Source organism: Seriola aureovittata, chromosome 23 (genome assembly GCF_021018895.1).
Source record: "Seriola aureovittata isolate HTS-2021-v1 ecotype China chromosome 23, ASM2101889v1, whole genome shotgun sequence".
Lineage (NCBI taxonomy): Eukaryota > Metazoa > Chordata > Actinopteri > Carangiformes > Carangidae > Seriola > Seriola aureovittata.
Window position 1 is genome coordinate 10,102,432 of NC_079386.1, and position 20,632 is coordinate 10,123,063.

The 20,632-nt window shown below is 40.1% G+C and overlaps 1 protein-coding gene across 2 annotated transcripts in view; it reads right to left on the reverse strand.

Moving 5' to 3' along the window:
• The window catches only part of LOC130164416 (glucosidase 2 subunit beta-like), a 119,279-nt gene that overhangs the window by 65,219 nt on the left and 33,428 nt on the right, over positions 1–20,632 (reverse strand). For both annotated transcript variants that reach the window (XM_056369146.1, XM_056369147.1), the window contains exons 9-10: positions 16,742–16,828; positions 5,944–6,013 (exon numbers count right to left, since the gene is read on the reverse strand). In XM_056369146.1, coding sequence (XP_056225121.1) covers positions 5,944–6,013; positions 16,742–16,828 — 157 coding nt within the window. The remainder of the gene's footprint in view (positions 1–5,943; positions 6,014–16,741; positions 16,829–20,632) is intronic.

A 20,632-nucleotide genomic window follows, 5' to 3' on the forward strand; every position in this document is an offset into this window, starting at 1 on the left:
GAACGCTAGATGGGCATTGCAACAGTAAGGGGGGAGGGGCTTAATGGCAGGTCATTTCAGGCAGAATTTAATCATTTTGTCCCCAATTAGAAGTTTGAACTGAAATGTCACAGTGTTAATAACGCATAGATCGAAGGTATTAGTGTGCATGTAAATTGACTTCCTAATGCGACCAAATTGGGCTAATCGAGGTTACCAAATCAAATCATTTCAAAGCACAAATAAAGAACAAGCACTTTTAAATCAAAGATGTTTACTGAGTCGGTCTCCTAGAAAAGCACAATGTCTTTGTTGTGCCAGCGAGCAAGGGAGGTCAAAGCAAAGTCATTTATCTCTGTTGAGTTGGAAATTAACTTCTGCCTCCAAGCAGTTCGACCTAGTAAGAACCCTGCTATGCCGCTGACCTCTCAGGCAACATGTGTGTTGCAAAAATAGCAGAGTAGGGGGTGTATGACTCTGGCAGATTAGCATCACATTGTTGATATGACATATATTCCGAGGAAAAATGAGAACCTTTCAGCCATTTAAGTAGCGGGATAAAAGATTGGAAAGGAAAAAAAAATAACTTGGGTTATTCACGTGACATATGAGTGCAAGAACTTGTAAAAATTGCTTGTGTAGAAAACCCAAGGGTATAAATCAGTAAATGTGATTCATTTTATAAGTAATAATGATTCCTGTCTGCTTTCAATTCAGCACAGGGATATAGAAGTAATTTGGGCAGCCTGTCTAAATATATTTCCCCCAACCATTTTTTCTTTCACAAATCTGTGGAAATACAGCTAAAAGCACAGACTGATGTGTAGTAATTAGCTGTCTCAAGATTTCAATGCTTTTCCCCTTCTACAGAAACACAAATAAAATCGGAAAGTGTGGGAAAACTGTGCTGTACACTTAAATCTGTATAAATGCATACTGTATGTAAATAAGCAATAAAGCTTCTGTCATAATAAATGGAATACCTACATGGATAAAAATGTCATGGAAATGCAACAGTCACTGCAAAAACTGTTTTCTCTGTTAGGAGCATATCTGCGAAAGATGTAGTAAAGAGGGAGGCCAAAGGGCTCCCACACATATGAGCAAGTCAAAACAAGTTTAAGTTTTCCTAACTGTATTTGTATTTAATATTTGTAATGAAAACCAAACCCGAGTCAACATTGGGTGAGAGGCTGGGTGCACCCCGGACAGGTCACTAGTCTATCACAAGCCTGTTCTTAAAAGCTACAACCTGGTTCATGACCATAGCCACTCTAAATGGTGTATGCCTACCAAGCACCATTTGAAGAGCCCATTTCAGGCAATTTCATACTAATATGCACATGGACCCAAGGACCCAGCTTAATGTGGTATGATATAAGCCCTTTATTATGTTCTCTTCACAGGGCAGGTCTCATCTCTCACTGTTTCACTTAAAATAACCTGAAAAAAAAAGTGTTTTGACATCCAAAGGTTGCATATTATAGCTTGAAGTCTTTTCAGCAGACAACACCAAGTTGTTGTTGCCTTTGTCTGCTCATCCACACAAAGGCTCAGAAGCCTTAAGAGATCAATTTTCTGAGCTCTGCTCACTTTTGTGTGGCCTCAGAGATTCTGTTAGAGGGGATAATTGTTGTCTTCCATACACGGGTGCTAGCTGCAGGGACTCACCTGGAAAAGCACATGCAATGCAGTGCAGAGAAATCAATACAACAGGGCTAATTGGGCTCTAAGCAGGTAGTCAGGAAATGGCTGCAACTCATGCCCATTTCGACAAGCTATAAGACAATGAAGAGCAAAAATTGAATATGACATGCAACACTGTGCACCTCTTAGTTACCAGTGGGGAAAAGGAGCAGTTCTGCAAAATTACAATACAGTCGACATTTATCAGCTTCTCATCTCAGCTTCAAGTCTGTCCATATAACTTCAAACACTGGATGATTGCACGTGATATATTAAAGCAGATTCACGGTTAATAACAATTTTTTTTAAATCTCTTTAACCACCTCTTCTAGGATCTCAGGTCTCTCGTTGTCAGAGAAAATATTTACTCACTTTTCTTTTTCAGTAGCTTATCTACTTGAGCTGACCGCTTCAAAACTCCTGATTCATATGTGTCAGTCAAACATCATTAGATATCCCTGTAGCCCAACTCTTATCAGCTTACAACACCTTGGATTTTTTTTTTTTTTTTTTTTAATACGCCTTCCACTGCTGTGATGTAAAACAAGTATCCACAGGTTCAGGACATTTTAATGCCTGAAACAATGGCATCAGAAACATGAAGCCTATAACCCTATAAGGAGAGAAAAAGATTTATAATATACTAATATACTGGGACATGTGGATTTTCAGTTTAAGTGTGTGTTTTTAATATTTATTTATCTGTGTGGGACTGTTTGACTATAAAGCGACAGGTGGCATGATAAGCAAACAAGATTACCTCTGTGCTAACTACAATATTTTTCTCAGTGCTACAGACACATCTTGGTAGTTATAGTACAACTCAATTTAATGCTTTGTAGGCATTATACAGTAAGTACATATAAAACACACACTGCACAGGACCAGTCGCTCTTTACGTAAACAATCCAGACTCACCAGAATAAATTTAAAGGTTTCTGAAGCTGTGAAACAACCAAGAAATTGCCCGACACCCTTCATTTCCTGATTCTAAGGAAAAGCACTGATTTGGTTGCTGGTGGCTGCCTTTTGTGCATTCACTGTATGTCTCTCTCTCGCTCTCTCTCTCTCTCTATGGTTGCAATTGTTTCTCTCTCTCCCTCTCTCTCTCTCTTTCAGACTCTGAATCAGCAGGTCCCTTCGGTAAACAAGGCAGAGTGATTGTTGGATTTGCATATTCCTGAATAAATTATATTGCATTTCTGCGATAAGCAGTGCACTACTGTTTGGTAGCTTTTCCTCCTCCTTTTCTGCCTCCGCTCTTCTTTTGCTACACCATTCACACATGCTGCCACGAATTAACCCTGATCATGAGGGACCAAGGCAAGTGAGAAAGTGCTGCTCAAAATTCATGTTTTCAGCAGTAGGAAAAGCATGCCACTGGCCCCTGGTGGGGCCCAGACTGCCAACTACGTGGATGGTTAATCAGGCCTGATAATGATGCATGTCCATGTCCGCCACCGAGGACAAGGATGGCAGCTACACTCAACGGTGGGAGATGGGGGTAGAAAGACTGGGAGGAGAGGAGGTGGAGATTAAAGAGACTGAAGCTACAGAGAATCTAGATAGTTATAGAGATGGAGGTGGAGAGGAGAAATTAGAAGATAAGTAGTAGAGGAGAGGAGAGGAGAGGAGAGGAGAGGAGAGGAGAGGAGAGGAGAGGAGAGGACTCCCCAAGATGAGTCTATAAGAGATGCAAAAGAAGCTCGATCCAATGGACGAGGTTATTTAACGGGGGTGCAAATTACCATTTTGTGTGTGTATGTGTGTACACGTGTACAGCCAGACTGGCATATGGATGTGTGTGCATATTCACATCACTGTCTCTAATGGGGCCAGGGGATGTGCTTCTTAATATGAACACATCTACATCTACAGACTGTAGACTGCTTTTTAATTACAGCGCTGGCGTGCTAAAAAAGCGGCCAGTAGAGGAAAAAAAAAAAAGCTCCCCCATTAAAGCCGCATGTAGGCCTCAGCCTTTTCCCCCATCAGTTCAGCTGATGACTGCTTTTTCCCTTCTCCCCCTTATTCCCCTCACTTCCTTAGGAGAATTGGGCTGGTGGTATTTTGGCTGTGAAAAAGGAAACCATCGGACGGCAGGGGCATGAATATTCCAAATGACTAATGTTGCACATGCTTATTTTTGACATATCTGGCTTCCGCAGGGAAATAAAACACTTCTAATGCAGGGGGACCATCTGTTATCTGTTGCTGGTGTTTCAGAGCAGGCGGGCTCGGTGTGCACACACTCGCTTGCACACGCAAAAAACACACACACACACACACACACAGACACAACACATGCGCACACAGGCAGACAGATCGACACATTCTCACACAGCGGGGGGGCGTACATAGACAGAGAGACACATGCGCACACACATGTACTAACAGCAGAATCCGCTGGGAGCATGCACAACAGACAAGCTCTAAACTCCTATACAAATCGAACACTTCTTTTTATTTATTTTTTTTTATTTCAGTGTGTTTGTCAAATGTGCTGTAAATCTCGAGCTGGAAGGTGACAGGGAATGCACACACTTTTTTATGCTAGCCATAAATACCAGGGCCCGTCTCCCCACAGCAGCTGGAGCGCGATAATATGCTGGTGGTGTGAAGGGGGAATAAACTAGCTGCATCACCTTGAAAACAAAACATGAAACGCACAAACACTCTTCTGCATCAGCCCCACATCTACACTAAGTGCATTCTCCCTTAGATTTGTTTGGAACTATGGCCAAAGGAATAGGCGCAGGAGGTATGGTAAACAAAGCGCTCTTATGCATGGATAATCTGTTTGTTATTTTCACACAATAGCCAAGCTTCTAGGTATGCCACTGTACTTCTATTCAATAGAATATTTTGGGTAGCTAAATTTGCTGTTGAATTCCCTCTCAGCTCCTGTGCCTTTACATTTCCAAGGCACAAAATTATGTTTCAGAAAACATTCCAGGGGATATCAAATATTCAAAAATGGTATATAACACATGCATCCATATGAATCAGTAGCACCAAAGATCTGTACTTGTGTATTTTTTTTTTTTTTGTAAACAAAGCTATTTTTAGACTCACCAAAACACATTGTGGGTATCCTTGAAGCCTAATAAACATGTTGAATGCATTTCCTTCCTTATAAATCATTTCCAAAGCTAATTTTTGGAAGACATTTCAATTCATTACTATTATGCATTATTTACGGTACATCCATGTTTAGTAGCTGGCAGTCACAGTGGTCTTCTTCCATGCATTTTTCTGGCACATTGCTACATTTCTGGGCCTGCTACTGCTACAAACTGTCGCTACAGAGAATGATTGTTTTATTTATCTATTCAAATATTGATATTTTTATTTCTTTTGTTCAGTGTAAGCCACTACATGTAGAATTTGTACATTTTGGACTTTGGAGCCTTGCCCAGTTGTAGCATAAAATAACAAAAACGCATTTCTACATGACAAATATCAATCTCTTCATAAATTATCAAAAATCTTATTGATTCATTTTCAAATGCTAATCACAGGAGAGGAGAGGAAGCGGCCTATTGCATATTGTCAAAGCTCATCAGACTTATGCATGTTTAATGCATTGTGAAAATTTAGACTGGATGATAAAAAACCAGAACCAAACCGTTACAAAAATAACTACAAACACATTTCTGCTTGTGTGAGTGTCGCACTGCCTGGTTAGAGCTCGGTTTCCTGCACAGTGATGGTAACCAATGAACTCAAATAGGACCACCTGTTACTACCACTTCTCTATCTGTGTCGTTTTCAAAGTTGACTGAATGCAACACCTGTGTCATTTTCTTCATCTAATGGGTCTCCGAAAGCTAGTGCTCCGTTTTATTCTGTTTTATTCTCTATTGATTAACAGTGAATCAGACCTTATTAGCTTGTAATATGAGTTTGTTTTTTTTAAGATTTAATTAGACGTAATCCTACAGAGTAAGAAGATGGTCTTGATTGCATGTTTGTATGTTTACATCTCGCCACTCCATACTTTCCAAATAACGCAATCATTTTTTGTGGTTCTGGACTCTTCTCTCTCATAGGTGAGCCCTTTTATTTTTTTTTTAATTTATTTTTTTTGCCATGAATAAGTGTGTGTGTTCCATCCTTGGTGTTTAGCTTTGAGCACAATCAAAAAGTTTCACACACATACAGGCATATAATGTCACTTGATCTTATGTCTTGATGACAAGCAGCACAGAGGGATTTCAGGCAGGTGCACAAGAGCAGTGGGGGTAAAGATGATGGCGGTAAGGTTTAATAACTTACCTCTGTCAGCTGCCATTAAATGAGGATCTTCACCGACAAGACTGTCTGGTGCACCATGTGTGTCTTTGATCTACAAGCACATAATGGAAGCAGAGAGGGAGAGAAAACAAGGTCAAAGATCTATACACTTATAAGACCTTGGGTATCACCTGCACTAATGTATACAGCGACAATAAAAGTGCGCATGTATGTGTGTGTGGGACAGAGAAAGTGATTTTAAAAAGATCCTTTCAGCACAAGTCCATGACTCTAATATGCGCCTCCCAGCAGACACTGTGCGCTTGATGTTGCAAAATACAAGGTTCCTTTCTGTGCTCTAGGAGGCTCCCTGGAGCCTTTGAAAGACAGTTTAATGATGAAAGACAACATGCCTGGATGCTAGTGTTCTGTTTTAGGTCACAAGGGAAAAGCAGGCAGAGCCAAAACAATTTTAGGTCTTTAATTTTCCTTTTAAGACGCCAAAATCATTTAGAAAGATCCAAGACACATTGTATCCTCACCTTGTGGAAGGTTTTGGAGGGAAATGATCACTAAATCATTACAAGAGTAAATATTGCTGATTGCTAAGCTGCAGTGGTAAAATATTGATATACCAAATATCAAAATATTGAAATTTATCTGTAGTTGGGAATCTACCTGAGGTTAGAAAAATGCGTATCACTGTTGTGCTATATCTTTTTGTTGATGCTTGTAGGCATTTTCTGTTTTAAGAGAACAGTAAAAAAAACTGTGCAAAACATCCATTCTTCCTGTAGCATTCATGAGGCTGAGGATGACTGAATATAACAAGATTCCCACATATGGGGCAGCGGAAATATAAGTCTGATTTGATGACTTGTCCCATGTTACATGCTGTTATTTTTTCTTTCAATGGAAACCAGACTGTAACACTCAACTGTGCAAGTGAGAGGCGTCGCCAAATGCAATGTGACTCACCACCTCTGAAGAGAACAAAAACCTGCTTAGGATCAATGTGACATTGCATGCAGTATTTGCAGTTCAGAATATTTGGAAAAGACCGGACTGAATACAAATGTGAGAAATGGTCGCGCACGATAGAAAACCCTTAAAGCAACAGTAACTTTTTTTCCCTAATATTTTTGGTTGAAATAAGCTCCAAAACATGTCTTGATGTGGAGAACTGGTCTAATCAATCGGAGAAGGCCAAACGCTGTGGTGGGAGCTCACAGATGTCAATCAATTTGTGAACGTCCTTCTGTTCCACCTCTCCTCTCGCACAAGGCTTCAAGCTAGTATTAGCTGCTGGAAGACGTCACTATGGCTGACTCACAGGCTAGCAAGCTCGGAGCGCGGAGAGAGAGGGGTTGGAAGTGGTGGAAGAGTGTTTTGCATGCGAGTCTCATGCTAGGTAAGCTTGGCTTGAAAAACGTGCATATTGTAGCTTTAAGGAATCACGTAGGCCTAACTGAGTTACTCTATGAGACATGTCTTTTAAAATAATAATTTAAAACGTTTTGTTAGTTCTGGTTAGACAACAGGAGGGGAATTCGTATTGATCCAGCTTTGTGTTTTTGATGTTTTTTCAATGTACCTGAACCAGGGTGAAAACAGCTAGTCTGGCTCTGTGCAACAGTAACAAAACCTACTTACCAGCACCTCTAAAGCTCACTCATTAGCATGTTATATCTTGTTTGTTTAATCCGTAAAAAAAAGTGTAAACTTAAAATGTGGGCATTTCTTGCCAGCATTTGTATCCCAAATAGTCAAAACTTTTTTTTACTCCAAGTGAAAACTAGTTCTCCTTCAGCTAGATTTATCTAAGTAAAACATACTTAACTATCTTCAACTGCCAAAGTGAAAATGATTTTGCCAAATCACTCATGAATACACCACAAAGAAGTAACATTTGCTAATTCAAGCAAAGTTGGCAGGGCTGGAAGCTTGGTGACATGGTGTTAGCTGGTCAACTGCTGCGGCTTGAGAACTAATCGCTAACTCTAGTCAGTCACAATAGCCCCCAGAGATTCCATCTATTTTCTTTCTACTGTTCTGTTGGCAAACTCATTAGCTTGTGAGCTTAGCTCGGATGTTAAGGTTTATTCAAAAGACGCATTTGTACCACCGACTCCTGTCACATAAATGTCTGCAAACAAATATTCGGACAGAATAACATTCGTCTCTTTGAGCTGATTCTCTGAACGTGACAATTTAACCCAAATGAACTGATTTCCCCACAAAATGCCACCGTTTTAAATCCTAATATGACCAAGCGTTACCTTTACATAAAATACTTATACAGTATGAAGGTGCAATTATTAAACTTGCCATGCCTTCTCGACAGAGATACAGACCACCAACATGTGAGCTAATTACTGTATAACAGCGTGGTTGCAAATAACTTAAGTATCCTCATGATGATAGTCAATGCTCACCTAGCCAGAGTGGCCTCAACAAGACAAGTCTTCTGCACATCTCCGGATGCGCTGCAGGAGGCACAAATAATGGAGGCAGCTCAGTCCTCATGGTCTACCTATCTTTTCATTTCCACGTAGTTCTCGAGTTCGTGTTTGCGTCTGAGAACGAGACACCAGCAGAGTAAAGCCTTCAAGCAGCCTCATACGCTGCACCCAGAAATCATCCAGCATAGAAAAACAGAGGCTTGCTCTTGAAAACTGTCTGCCTTTGAAGGATCTTTATTCTCCGTTCCCCAGCTGCCGGAGATGTGTGTAACGGCTTAGACATACAATGGGTGCACCGCGGGTATTTGTCCACCGAGAGCCGGGGCCCAGTAAATGAAAAGAGGGGCACACATGCCCAGGAAGCACCTAATTAATTGACAAGCAGATATTTCTGAATTTATAATCATCAAACAGACTTCATTTTGTTCCCCCACTACCGTCCTCGCCAACCCATCTTCCCAGGCGACTTACTTAAGAGACTTATCTTATAAATACAGCCCTAATCAAAATAAATGACTAAAAGCTCCAAGGGAGTTGAAGGCTATACACATTTACATCAGAGGAACTGATGCTGCCTGTGCACCGACTTAAGGTTCAAATCACAGAGAATCCTAACTTACGTAATACTTTCTGTGTTTTTTTTTTTTTTTTTTTTGGCTGCTCAGTTTGGCAGACCTATATTCATGACAGCCAAGTAGGAGAGACACGGCCTCCTTCTATGTGTGTTATGTTGAATTCCCTCAGCAGCATGCTCAGTTGGTGAGCGTGTCATATTTTACAGAATATTTTTTTAATATTTAATGTGTCACATGCTTTTTTTTTTTTTTTTTTTTGGTCTGTTTGAACGCACTTCACGTGTGTTCTCTGCATTTGCGGGCCATACATGTCTTTCTATATATGTTTACTGCTCAATATTCTTCCCTCTGTTTTGAACTGGGTGGATATATCTCATAAAATGTAGCAATGACTGATTATTTACAGCCAGTGTCTTACAGGCGCTGTTTTAGCCAGTCAGTGATGTCTGGCTAAGGTGAAAGTATGTTGATGGATTGGTCGTCAAAGATTCACCTGAGACCGAGTTTTGATGGATATGTTACTGCCACAAAGTCCAATACAACAGATGGCACAGACCATGAAGCTACAACTCTCAGTGTATAAAAGTCCAACAGCTCTCTATTAATTTTGAGAGAGGCCAGTGCAGCAATTTAACACACAGGCTTCAGCTGTTCTAAAGTCAAATTTAAGGTTTATGTGGAGACTGCAGTGTTCATTGCATGACTGGTATCTCTGCAGAGGCAGAGTTTAATGTTAAAGGTGGCAGGAGCACAGTGTTTGCAGAGCCTCCAGAATCTCATCTGCTTCGTGACACTGTTGCTAATGCAAACTGAACTTGCCTGTGACATTTGTGGAAGCCTTTGCAGAGTTTAACTTTTGGACGGGAGTGCAGCGAGAAGGGTGGATGTGGACCCTGAGTAGACCTTGAGTGGACCTAAACAATCAGCACACCAAGTCCTCATATTTATTGGTAGAAAATTATTTTTTGGTGACTTCTGAAGCCTTATGACTATTCCAAGAACAAGTCATGAGCGTTTTCTGATCTGCCAACTCAACTTGGCAACAGAGCTACTTGGTTAAGGTTAAAGAAAGACCAACTTCATTCTTAAAAGAAATAAAGATTCACATTTGCCTGTCAAAGGTCACCTCACAGCTTAAAATCTCAGCACAAATCTACTTTGGCTCAACACTGCTGTTATAAATGCTGTTGACCAGATCCCTAATGATTAAGGCTGACTGGAAGTGAACAATTTTCACAAAACCACCTCTGCCATTTCTTGCTTGCAGCTGCGAGCGTGTCAACACTCGCAAACTAGTGAGCAGTATCGCTCGTTAGCAAGCAAATAAGTAACTTACGTTGTTCTTGAACAATTTAAAGGAAAATGTACCAAGTAGCACTTTTCTCACCGTTTTTCTTTCTCAGTTATTTCTGCAAGGTTTCCACAAAAAAACTGCTATCATTTGCATGAAGTAACAAATAATTAATTTTCAAACTTTTTCATGTTGTTGGTCAGTACAGCATTTACTGTTAGCCAAATGTGCTTTGAAAGATTATTCATCTCCCGTACAAAATTAACAAAATTACAAAATTTGATACCAGTGTTAAAAATGGGTTGAGAGCATTTAACAATAACTGGGCGCAGTTGATTCATTAACATTTCCACTTCAACACTTTCCACACTTCTAATGTAATAGAGTAATCGTGCAGTATAAAAATTTAATGAGCGCCTTTAATCAACAAAAAATTGTTGTGTGAGTTTTTCCATTCTGTTTAAGTTGGCCATATTTGAGAATCCGATGCTGGCAGCATTTAAGAGTAGATCAAGGCAGCGCAAGGACAGTGTGTGGTGGTGTAAGTGTGCATATGTGTGCCTGAGAGACGGCGTGTGTGCTCTGTGAGAGGTAAAATAATGACAGGCGAGAACGGATGGCTGGTGACGCGGTGATGAGGAAAAGCGCCACATATTTTGGGCCTCAGGCTGGGCAGCTGTGAGAAACTTCTTCTCTCTTATCCCCTTCTTCCCCTGGTCCCCCTCCCGCCCACCCACCCACCCACCCCCCCCAACTCCTCCCAACCCTCCACCCCCCCTTCTGCGGCACTGTTCAAACAGAGGACAAAGACGCCCCGAGTGATTTTCCTTTTCCGATCCCATACATGGCTGCTGGCACTTTCCTCTTCTGTATCTCCAGCTCGCAGCAAGAAGAGTGACAGAGTGAGTCATGGTGGTTTTAACGAGTGAATCTTTTGATTAATTTTAATGGCACTTCCGAACAAAATCCTCTTCCGCTAGGAGAAGATGTGCCTGTCTATTATTACATGTTATCATGTTTCACTTTCACACGAGTTGAGATTATGTTTGATACTGTAAAGGATTACAAAGGTAGCTGGAGCTGCACATTTTGCAACTTTTTCTGTATGAGTCACATCTCCTGGATAACCATGTTTTGACATAAATGGTAATGATAGAGTCAAAAGGCTACCTGCATTTTTCAAAGTTGGTGGGCACTTGTTTGAGTGTGAGTGTTAATGTGTGAATTTTTTTTTTCTTGACTGTGAAACCTGCAGTCAACGGTAAATTCATGGACATATGGCAGATTTATGTATATGTGCCTTAGCTTGATGAAAACACACAATCTTATGGAAATGAAGGACACACACATGCACAAACACGTAGGATCTTTTATACATCACTAGCGCCCGCTGCCGCATCCTGGGACACCAGTTCAGACAAGAGCAAGAGCCAATTAAAGTTGTTTAATCTAGAAAAATTAATGCATCTCTCCGTATGTATGTGTGCGTATTTGGATGGAGAGAAAAATGGCAGCTTGCGTGTTGCCGTCACACTTTCAGGTCATGCCAGTTGGCTTCCCCAATGTGTGACAGCGGTGAGATCCAGACAGAGCAGGAACAAGAAAGCAAAAGAGCAGAAGGGGAGAACATGGCAGCCGAGGACTACCACTTCTACATCAAACGAATGTTGTCACAACAGAGCAACAGAGCCGCCCCTGTTAACTGTGACACCATTCAGCTGCTCGTCACACTGAGCAAGGCAAGGCGGAAACCTACTGTAAGTCAAGCAAGTACGCTGTTTATTAAATAAGAGAGCGGGAGAGAAGGGAGAGAGCGGTGATGCAGCGGCGGCAGCAAAGCGAGCATACTGTAGTGGTGTCAAATCTTCATAAGTAGCATGGAAAGGCAGTATTTTCTCATCCCTCCATGAAATTGAATGTTGGGGAGGGAAATGAAGCGAGCCTTCCAATAACAGTAAAGGCAATCATTGAGGCTTGCACTTGAGAAATGTGATACTGGGTGGTTGGCACTGGTGTTTGAGTAGCGCTGAAAGAAACAACAAAAGTGATTATTTAGTGGTATTATTTTATGGTTGATACAGCACATTTTTGTAATGCGCAGCTGAATGAAAGGGAAGGCTGAGGTAAGCTAAAAAGGTAAAGGCAGATGAAATCATTCTGTAACACACAAGCGAATGATTTTTTTTTTTTTCCAAAGGCATTGCTTTGTCCGTGAAAAAATTACCACCTTTTACAAAGAGAACACCTCCCTTTCGTTAATGAAATAATTCATTCTTTTATATAAATATCCAAGTTGGCAAAAGAAGCACAGTTAAAGTTTCTGTATGATCTTAAAAGCCTGTAATCAAATCATTAAGTGCTATAAATGTTGCAGTCTCTGCTTAAACAGATTTTTATCCATATGTTGGCATTTTCACTAAGAGGATCAGATGGATCGGCAGAAGTTCTGTAGTCATACTAAAATTTAAAGAAACAGCTAAGTGATCAGCAGCCAGACTCTCGGCTGCAAGGACTGTTGTCTGTGACAGAAGGAAAACGGGAGGGAAAAAAGGAGTGGGAGTGTCAGGACAACACACCAAAAAGAAAGGCTGTCTCGTAGCGGACGCTGGCGTATGGGCCTGTCAGTCGTCATCGCGTGCCACTCTCCCTGCTCGACACAGTGAAACTGAGGCAATGTACCCCATGAAATATTCACCAAAGTTGTCTTTGCTTAAAAAGGATTGGGGAGAGGTGGGAGGAAAAAAAATGCTGCGATAGACAGACGGAGAGTCCCCCAAATGCTCTTGATGTCAGGTTTGCTTAGGCTTCTTTACATGTGGGGTAAGGGGTGGGAGGGTTGGGGCGACAGGGAGACCAGCAGGGGGTCCATTAAATGTTCACACAAATGTACCCCTAACAGCGTGTCAGTCTCCACAGCAAAAACTCCCAATGCCCAGAAATACTCCACTAATTCTGTTGCACTCTCTAAATACCCACAGCATGCTTTTGCTACGGCTGACACTTTAGTTCTTGCATTTCCAAGAAATTTTAAGTGTAAAGACAATGTCTTCATTTTCATTGTTGACACTTGATGTGAGTGTAGCCATAACACTTACTGCCATTTTAACCACTGATATCTATTTGCAAGTAACTTTTTTTGTGCTGATAGGAAAGTGGAAACAATTATGCATCTGTTCTTTCATAATTCAAAACCCACAAATTCAAAGAAATGAAAAGAAAAATTAAAGTGGAAGAAATTTGACATATGGCGTTGGGGTGGGCAACACAAATCCCTATCTCTTCAAACGTTATTTACTTTAACAGAGGCCAGCAGTGATCTGGCAGGCCTTTGACAAGGCAAGGGAGGGCAGGTTAATGTCACATTAAAATTAGCTCCTAATTAGGCTTATGAGAGATGCGGTGACTCATTAGCAATGTTTGCTTCCAAGACAGACAGCACTGTATGGCCATTGTATTTGTGACGGCTTCCGTTGCTGGGATATGTGTTATATAAGGGACGTAAGCAGGGTGTGGAGTGTAGAATGCAAATACGCCATTAGCTGCCGCAGCTACTGTGCAAGGCTTCAACGTAACACAATTAGACCCAGTCCTTTTGTATCTGTGTGAAAAGGTCAAATCTGTCACCAGTTTCAATGTAACACATTCTATAATACATTCTTCTCCTAATCAGGAGCTTTGATTTAGGCATCTCAAGAAAATTAAAGAACTGTGTTACATTTAAATGAATTGCCCGTATGGAGGGACCATAATGGATGTGACAGAGATGCTTGATGACGCAGTGAAGAGCAAGAAACCGAGAACTATGGAAACTCAAATGAGTGTCTTGTGACTCCTGAAGAACCTAAGTGCCATACACAAGTAGACAGTTACAGTAATGGAAGCAAATCTTAAGATCCTTTGATAACAAGTATAAGGCCAGACTGTGTCAAAGTAGCTAAGGTTTGTCCAAAAATTTACTAGATTTGTTGCTAGGCGCTTTTATGAAAAAATAATGAGAAGTAAAAAATATCTAGCAAAAAAAGGCACTAAGTTGTCAACACTGCTTGTTTGCGCTACATACTTTTATTATCAGCTGCCCGACCAGTGGCGTAACCTTATCACTCAATCACGTGGCATTTGGCTGACCAATGGTGTAACTTGATCAGTCAGTCAGTCAGTCAGTCAGTGACATTTACGTTTATAGGGCTGCGGTCGCTTACTGACACTTCACAAGCTGTTTTGTAGTCATTTTGAATAATGATGAATAAATCAACTCTATCACACTATCCAGAAGCTGGAATAAAAACTTATCAGACCAATGCAATAAAATAAAGTTAAACTTTACTTTACACACAAAAATTAAATCTTTCACAAATCTTGGGACATGTCTACGGCTGAGAATCAAATGCAATTGCAAACTACCCTTAGCATAGAGTGTCAAAAAGCATCAAGTAGTAGTTTTCTAACTTTAGACTACATTTTCTTTACATTGAAGGCCCTTCTTTGATATTGATTCACTTTATTTTGTTAAATTAAAAAAAAGGTTAAAATATTTTCATAGTTCCAAGATAAGGTATAATAAAAAAGACCTATTGTTTTGCTTTGGTTTTCTTAGACTTCCATGGCTATGTCAGAAAAAATGTTTATAAGCAACAACCTGTATAAGAACAGGTTTTACTCCTTCAATAACACTAATATTGGAAATAAGAGAATTTTTTTAATACTAGTGGGCATCACAAATCAGACTGGTGCTTCTACTGCTAACAATAATAGTGCAAATAAAATCATTCTATTTTAAATCTATGTATTTCAATGGTGTTTTCATGAAAAGATGGGGAACAGGAGTTTGCCTTATAAAATTCACATTCTATGATGGAGCAACACCAAGATAAGCCAGGCGGATGGTGAAATCTAATCTGAACTCCAATGTTTTTTGTCTATGGAAATGACTAGCTTCTTATCGGCAGCGCGGGTTATTTGAGCAGATTCTCGCTGTGGCTTAGCGAAGGGACTCAATCACTGCTGCCCAGCGATAGTCCTCACTTTCGTCCTCTCCCTCTCTCATCTTTTTATCTGGAGGAGCGGAAATGAAAGGATGGTATCTCCCACTCTCCACGTCCTCGGTTCAGGAGATGGAGAGAGGCACAGACGTTTTCTTTTAGGCCCTTAGCTGTCAAATGAAAACATGTGGTTTATAAACCTGTGCTCAGAAAGAACTATGCCGGCAGTTTAGGCACTCTAAATTCGCACTCAAGAAAGGTATTCTGCGATAATTTGTATTGTGGCTGTCATGGTAGGATATATCCATGAGCTAAATCTAATCACACTCTGGTAACTAGAGAAACACCGCTGCATCAAATCAACAGAAGCTACATTTTCAACTTCGGAGTAATCAAGCTTTTGCTCATTTCGGTTAAAGAGTTACATTTTTCTTTCATTTTGTGCTTATCGTCTAGGTTTTTCTTGTCCCTACATTGTTCCTGGAGGATATTGCACACAGTCAGTGGAGATACCAAGGTATGAGAGAATTGGTATCTACTATGGGTGGATGAAGGAAGCAATCAATGATAAATGTAAGGGCTTGGTCACGCATCATTTATGTAGTCAATTCATTTGACTATGATCTAATAGAAACACCACAATAATTGGATTCACCCACAGAGGCAGAGGTAGAGGCAAAGTAAATTTGTACGGTTCTGCTACTTTGGCGTGCAAATTCACACCGTTTACCAACTGCAAGCTGTCTTTACAGTCCAAACTGAAGGAAACTATTGTGGTAGCCATGACAAACTAGAACTATACGACTCACCCTATTCTGATCTGCACAGACAGGATCATTGCGGACAACTGTAGGTTATAGAGAAGCCAATACATACACCTCAGAAACCTCATCTGGCACCATGTTCCACAACCTTACTTAAATGTGTTAGCATGCTAACATTTACCAAGTAGCACCCAGTACAGCTAAGGTTAATGGAAATGTCATTAGTTTTGCAAGTAAACCAAAGTATTAGTATGATGGCACTGGATAAGGAGACATTTCACTCAGAACCACAAACATCAACCTCAAGTTGGTGCAAGACAAAATGCCTCAGGATCGCCTGATTAATTAGACTTCATTATCTGAGGACCATGGATACCAAATTTCATGGAAATTTATCCAAAGGTTGTGGAGATATTTCAGACTGGACCAAAGTGGTTGACCGATACCTACCAACCTACTAGCATGGATAAATTATAAAAGAAACGGCAACAAATGTCACCTGTGCACAGTCCTGGAGAAGCATGTTCCATCATTTATAAGATCCACAAATTGCCTCTACTGTATGTCACCAAGGTTCCAGGACAGAGAGGATCATTTCACATAGACGAGTCAATGAATTTTGCTATGCCAATTTCTGGCATAACTGGGGCATAATCCAAGGAATAATGGAATGAAGGAGTGAAGGAAGAATATAGTTAGCTAGAAAAAAATGGGAAAAAGCAAAAAGAGAGAGAAGTGCCTGGAAGAAATGAAGAATGATGGAGCTCACCTTGACACCGTCTCCTTTGGTCAGGGTGTCCCAGAGTGTGTGTTGAAACTTGGTGAGATCAATCTGATGGCCTCCTCCCAACAAAGCCTGGGGATAAGAAGTAAGACTCATCTTCAAATACTTTTCAGTTAAAGTAAAAAAAAACATTGTAAAGGAGCAGCTGAAAACAATGACTTTCATTGTCAAATGGTACATGAACACATTCAATGTGCTAACGCAGTATAAAGCCTCTTTAGAGGCACTCAACAAATAATGCTTCTTCTGTTGTAAATTCTTAATACAACCTATAACATGACCTGCATCACAAGAGTACAAATCTCAAAAAAAGGTATACATTCTGAGACATATCACAGAATGCACACAAGCCCACAATGTCACATCTATTGCAGAGGGCCTGCTGACCCGGGCTTATAAAACGTGCATTACATAACTGATAATAAACCGCACATCACCCATCTCCCATTCAGCTCACCTCCCAATAATCGCTGCTGCCATATCTGCTTATCTATTCAAGTCACTCTCTCATTAAATCAGCTTTTACAGCCAAACGGAAGAAGTTTACTGCTTATAGAAGTCAAATACCATTCATCACGGAGAAGGCTGTAGTTATACAGATATACTGCATGTTTTAATTCACTGGGGAACAAACACATCATTCCTCCTATCTGAATAAACATAGGCTCTTGCAGAAAAAAAGGAGGGTGGGGGGACTGACAACCGCATTAATCTGCTGCCTTTTGCCAGCTGAAATTGAAGTCAGTGAGGCGTTGCGTACCAGTGGATGCCCATCAGTCACAAGACCTTGTGCAAGGCCTGAAAAAGCTGAATGTGATGCTGCTGCACATTGGGAGGTAAAGGATGAGGACGGACGGGTGGAAGGTGGTGCAGCTTTCAGTGTTTATTCATCTGAAACAGTGTCCCCTGGAAGCCATTTTGGCAGCGATGTATCACAGCAGGCGCTGACCTTTAGATACTATGCACAATTAAGCTAAGCTAATAAACACAACTGTGGACCTGGACATTTGGACTGGAAGGCAGGTGCTGTGAATCACCTTGAACGTGAGCGAGTTCTTTTGTGCTTAGGTAGTCTTTTCAAAGCCAAATTGAAATGTGTTTGTTTGAAACGAATACAAAATGCGCCCTGTGCAACGAGAGGAAATGAGCTGAATGGGAGTTTTGTTTGAGGCGGAAGTTCAGTTTTTGTAATCCAACATTCAGGTTTCACTTTCTTCACTGGTGAAATGCTCTTTGCACAATATCTTAAACTTGACCTTTGTTTAAGGAGTCATCAAAGGTCAGATAGTTAGTGTGGTAGAGCTGAAACAATTGATGAATCCATTAGTTGATCAACAGAAAATTAAACTGCGTCAATTCTAATGATCAATTAATCTGAAATATTTATATTTAAAATATCAAACATTTACTGGATCCTGTTTCTCACATGTGGAGATCTAATGTTTTTATCTGTTTTAGATTTTAAATTCAAGACATGTTTTGGATTCTTGGTTGCTCAAAATAAGATATTTAATATCCGTTTTAAAACCATGGAAATTAATCATCTTTTCTTGCTTTGCCAACAGCTTACATATGGGAAGAAAACTACGGAAGTAGTCATGCTCATGTGAATTTGACCTTTCTACCATTTTCATCATATGACTGACAGAGCATAACCTGATAGGACAGAGGTCTGATCAGATGCAAGTTTGAATTTTTCTACCAGTTCAATGCTACAACTATTTTACTACTACTATATACTACTGGATCTGAAAATGTCCAACTGAATTTGAGAAACTGGAAGAACTTAATTAAGTCCCATTATTCACTTGTTCTGGAGTTTCTGATTGTATCCCATGGAAACAACTCAAAAAGCATTTTTGTACCTCTGGTTCCCTTTTCTTGAAATTAATGGGTTTTCTAGATTGGGTTTTTGATTAGCTCCCTAAAATAAGACACAAGCTCAAGACATTTTACATTTTATTCTATGAAATAAAATATATCAATAAATATCCTACTAATGATTTTTTTTAAGGTTTTAAATTATTTAAAAAGGCTATGTGGCTAAATGAGACGATAGAGGTTGGTGGGGATATTAGACGTCATCATGCCGAACCCAAAAAGCAATCTCTCCAATCTGCCTTTACAGCCTTGTGTTTATGCATGCAATCCTGCAAACTATTACTAGTATATATATTTTAAAACTTTAAAACTACAATTTGGAAGTTAAGTGTAATAATAAAGTATTATTTAGTTATTTATTTATTAATAATAAAGTATCCATCTATCTATCTATCTATCTATCTATCTATCTACAAAAATACATTATCCCCACAGCACTCTGTTGCGGTTTTATGGTGTCTGCCAAGCTATCGAGTCACTCACCACTGCCACCCACTGCATTGGAGTGTGTTCACACCATGCTGTGGTGACACATGATAGTATCGCTGAAGCCACCACACCTCTAAAGTGGACGTACCCGACAGTTTTATAAAAAGTACAATTTTGTGGACAAAATGATAGTCACGGTGGATCGTATTATTTATATTGCTTGGAAATCTAGTTTCCATTTTTTATGAGGGATAAATACTCTTTGCACATTTATGTTACATAGTTTGACATTAAGAAAATAGAAGTGATTAAATTTTACTCTCAGATATTCCGTTGCTTATGAGATTCAAACCCTTAGGGCCTGTCTTTGCTTCCACAGAGGCCCGTTTATAGAAATCAAGTATGTATCATTTTTTCTTACTCTATGTAGCAGAACAGTTAGTCCATACACTGTGTCTGAACTGCAGTTTCTGAGAGACTCAACTCCTGTTATGTAAAAATTCACAAACAGTCCTGACAAATAGGCTCCACACTTGATTTAGTCAAACTAACACAAGGGCTGATAAAACAGTATGCAAAGATATTGCCTTACAGAGAAAAGAGACGAAAGATCAAATAACATGGTTACATACTGTGCTATGTTATTTGATAGATCGAGCGAGTCCCAGAAGCACAGTTCTACAAATACCACTTATATCCACCTGGCAAGAGAATATTGGGTTTCTAGTCGGAGTTATGAAATGTATCACCTTGCAAATATGTGGAAACAGCACAAACAAAAAGATGAGACATCTATTACCATGAACCCACACAACTGAAAATATTACCACTCCTACACAGTATTAAAGCACATACAGCATGTGTGTGCGTACTGAATGTACACATACGTGAGCAAAGAGTCACATATGTAATAAAGCTGTCCGCTACTTATGTCAGTTTTCCTCATTTAAAGCATCTCTGTAATTCAATTTGGGCTTTTATCCTTCGCTCAGTCAAGTACCCACCGACAAATACAGCAGCACAGCATGTTGTTCAGAGACAAAAGTACTCGCTGGTGATCCTCTATCAGGCCCTTTGACAGACGACGTCGAGAACATCGACCAAAATAATAGAAGTCAGAGGGAGATTTCCCAAGATGGCAAGAACACTGGTCATCTTTGCCGATACTGAATGGTACATACAATCCCCCCGAGTCCAGCGGTCTAATTTGAAGCACAGATGGTTTTCACTGGAACTTTCCCTGGTAATTTCAGATACGACCATCCTGGAACAAGAGAGACTCAAATCTCAAGTTTAATTTGGTGATCGGATATTATTCAGGCAAACCTGGAGTGATTGCCTCACACTGCTCTGTGGAATTACCGTATTCTTCTACCAGGACAGTAATTGTATCACCTTTTGAGAAATAACATTAGTCAAATGAAAGACAAGGGTAAAATGTGCTACAACTGCAAATATAATATTTAAACAAGAGAGATACTTCTTTATTTTCCCTCCATGTTCATGAAAGGAGAGGGGGGATCAGGGGGAAATGATACAAGATAACCAAGGGAAGAGATGGCAGGT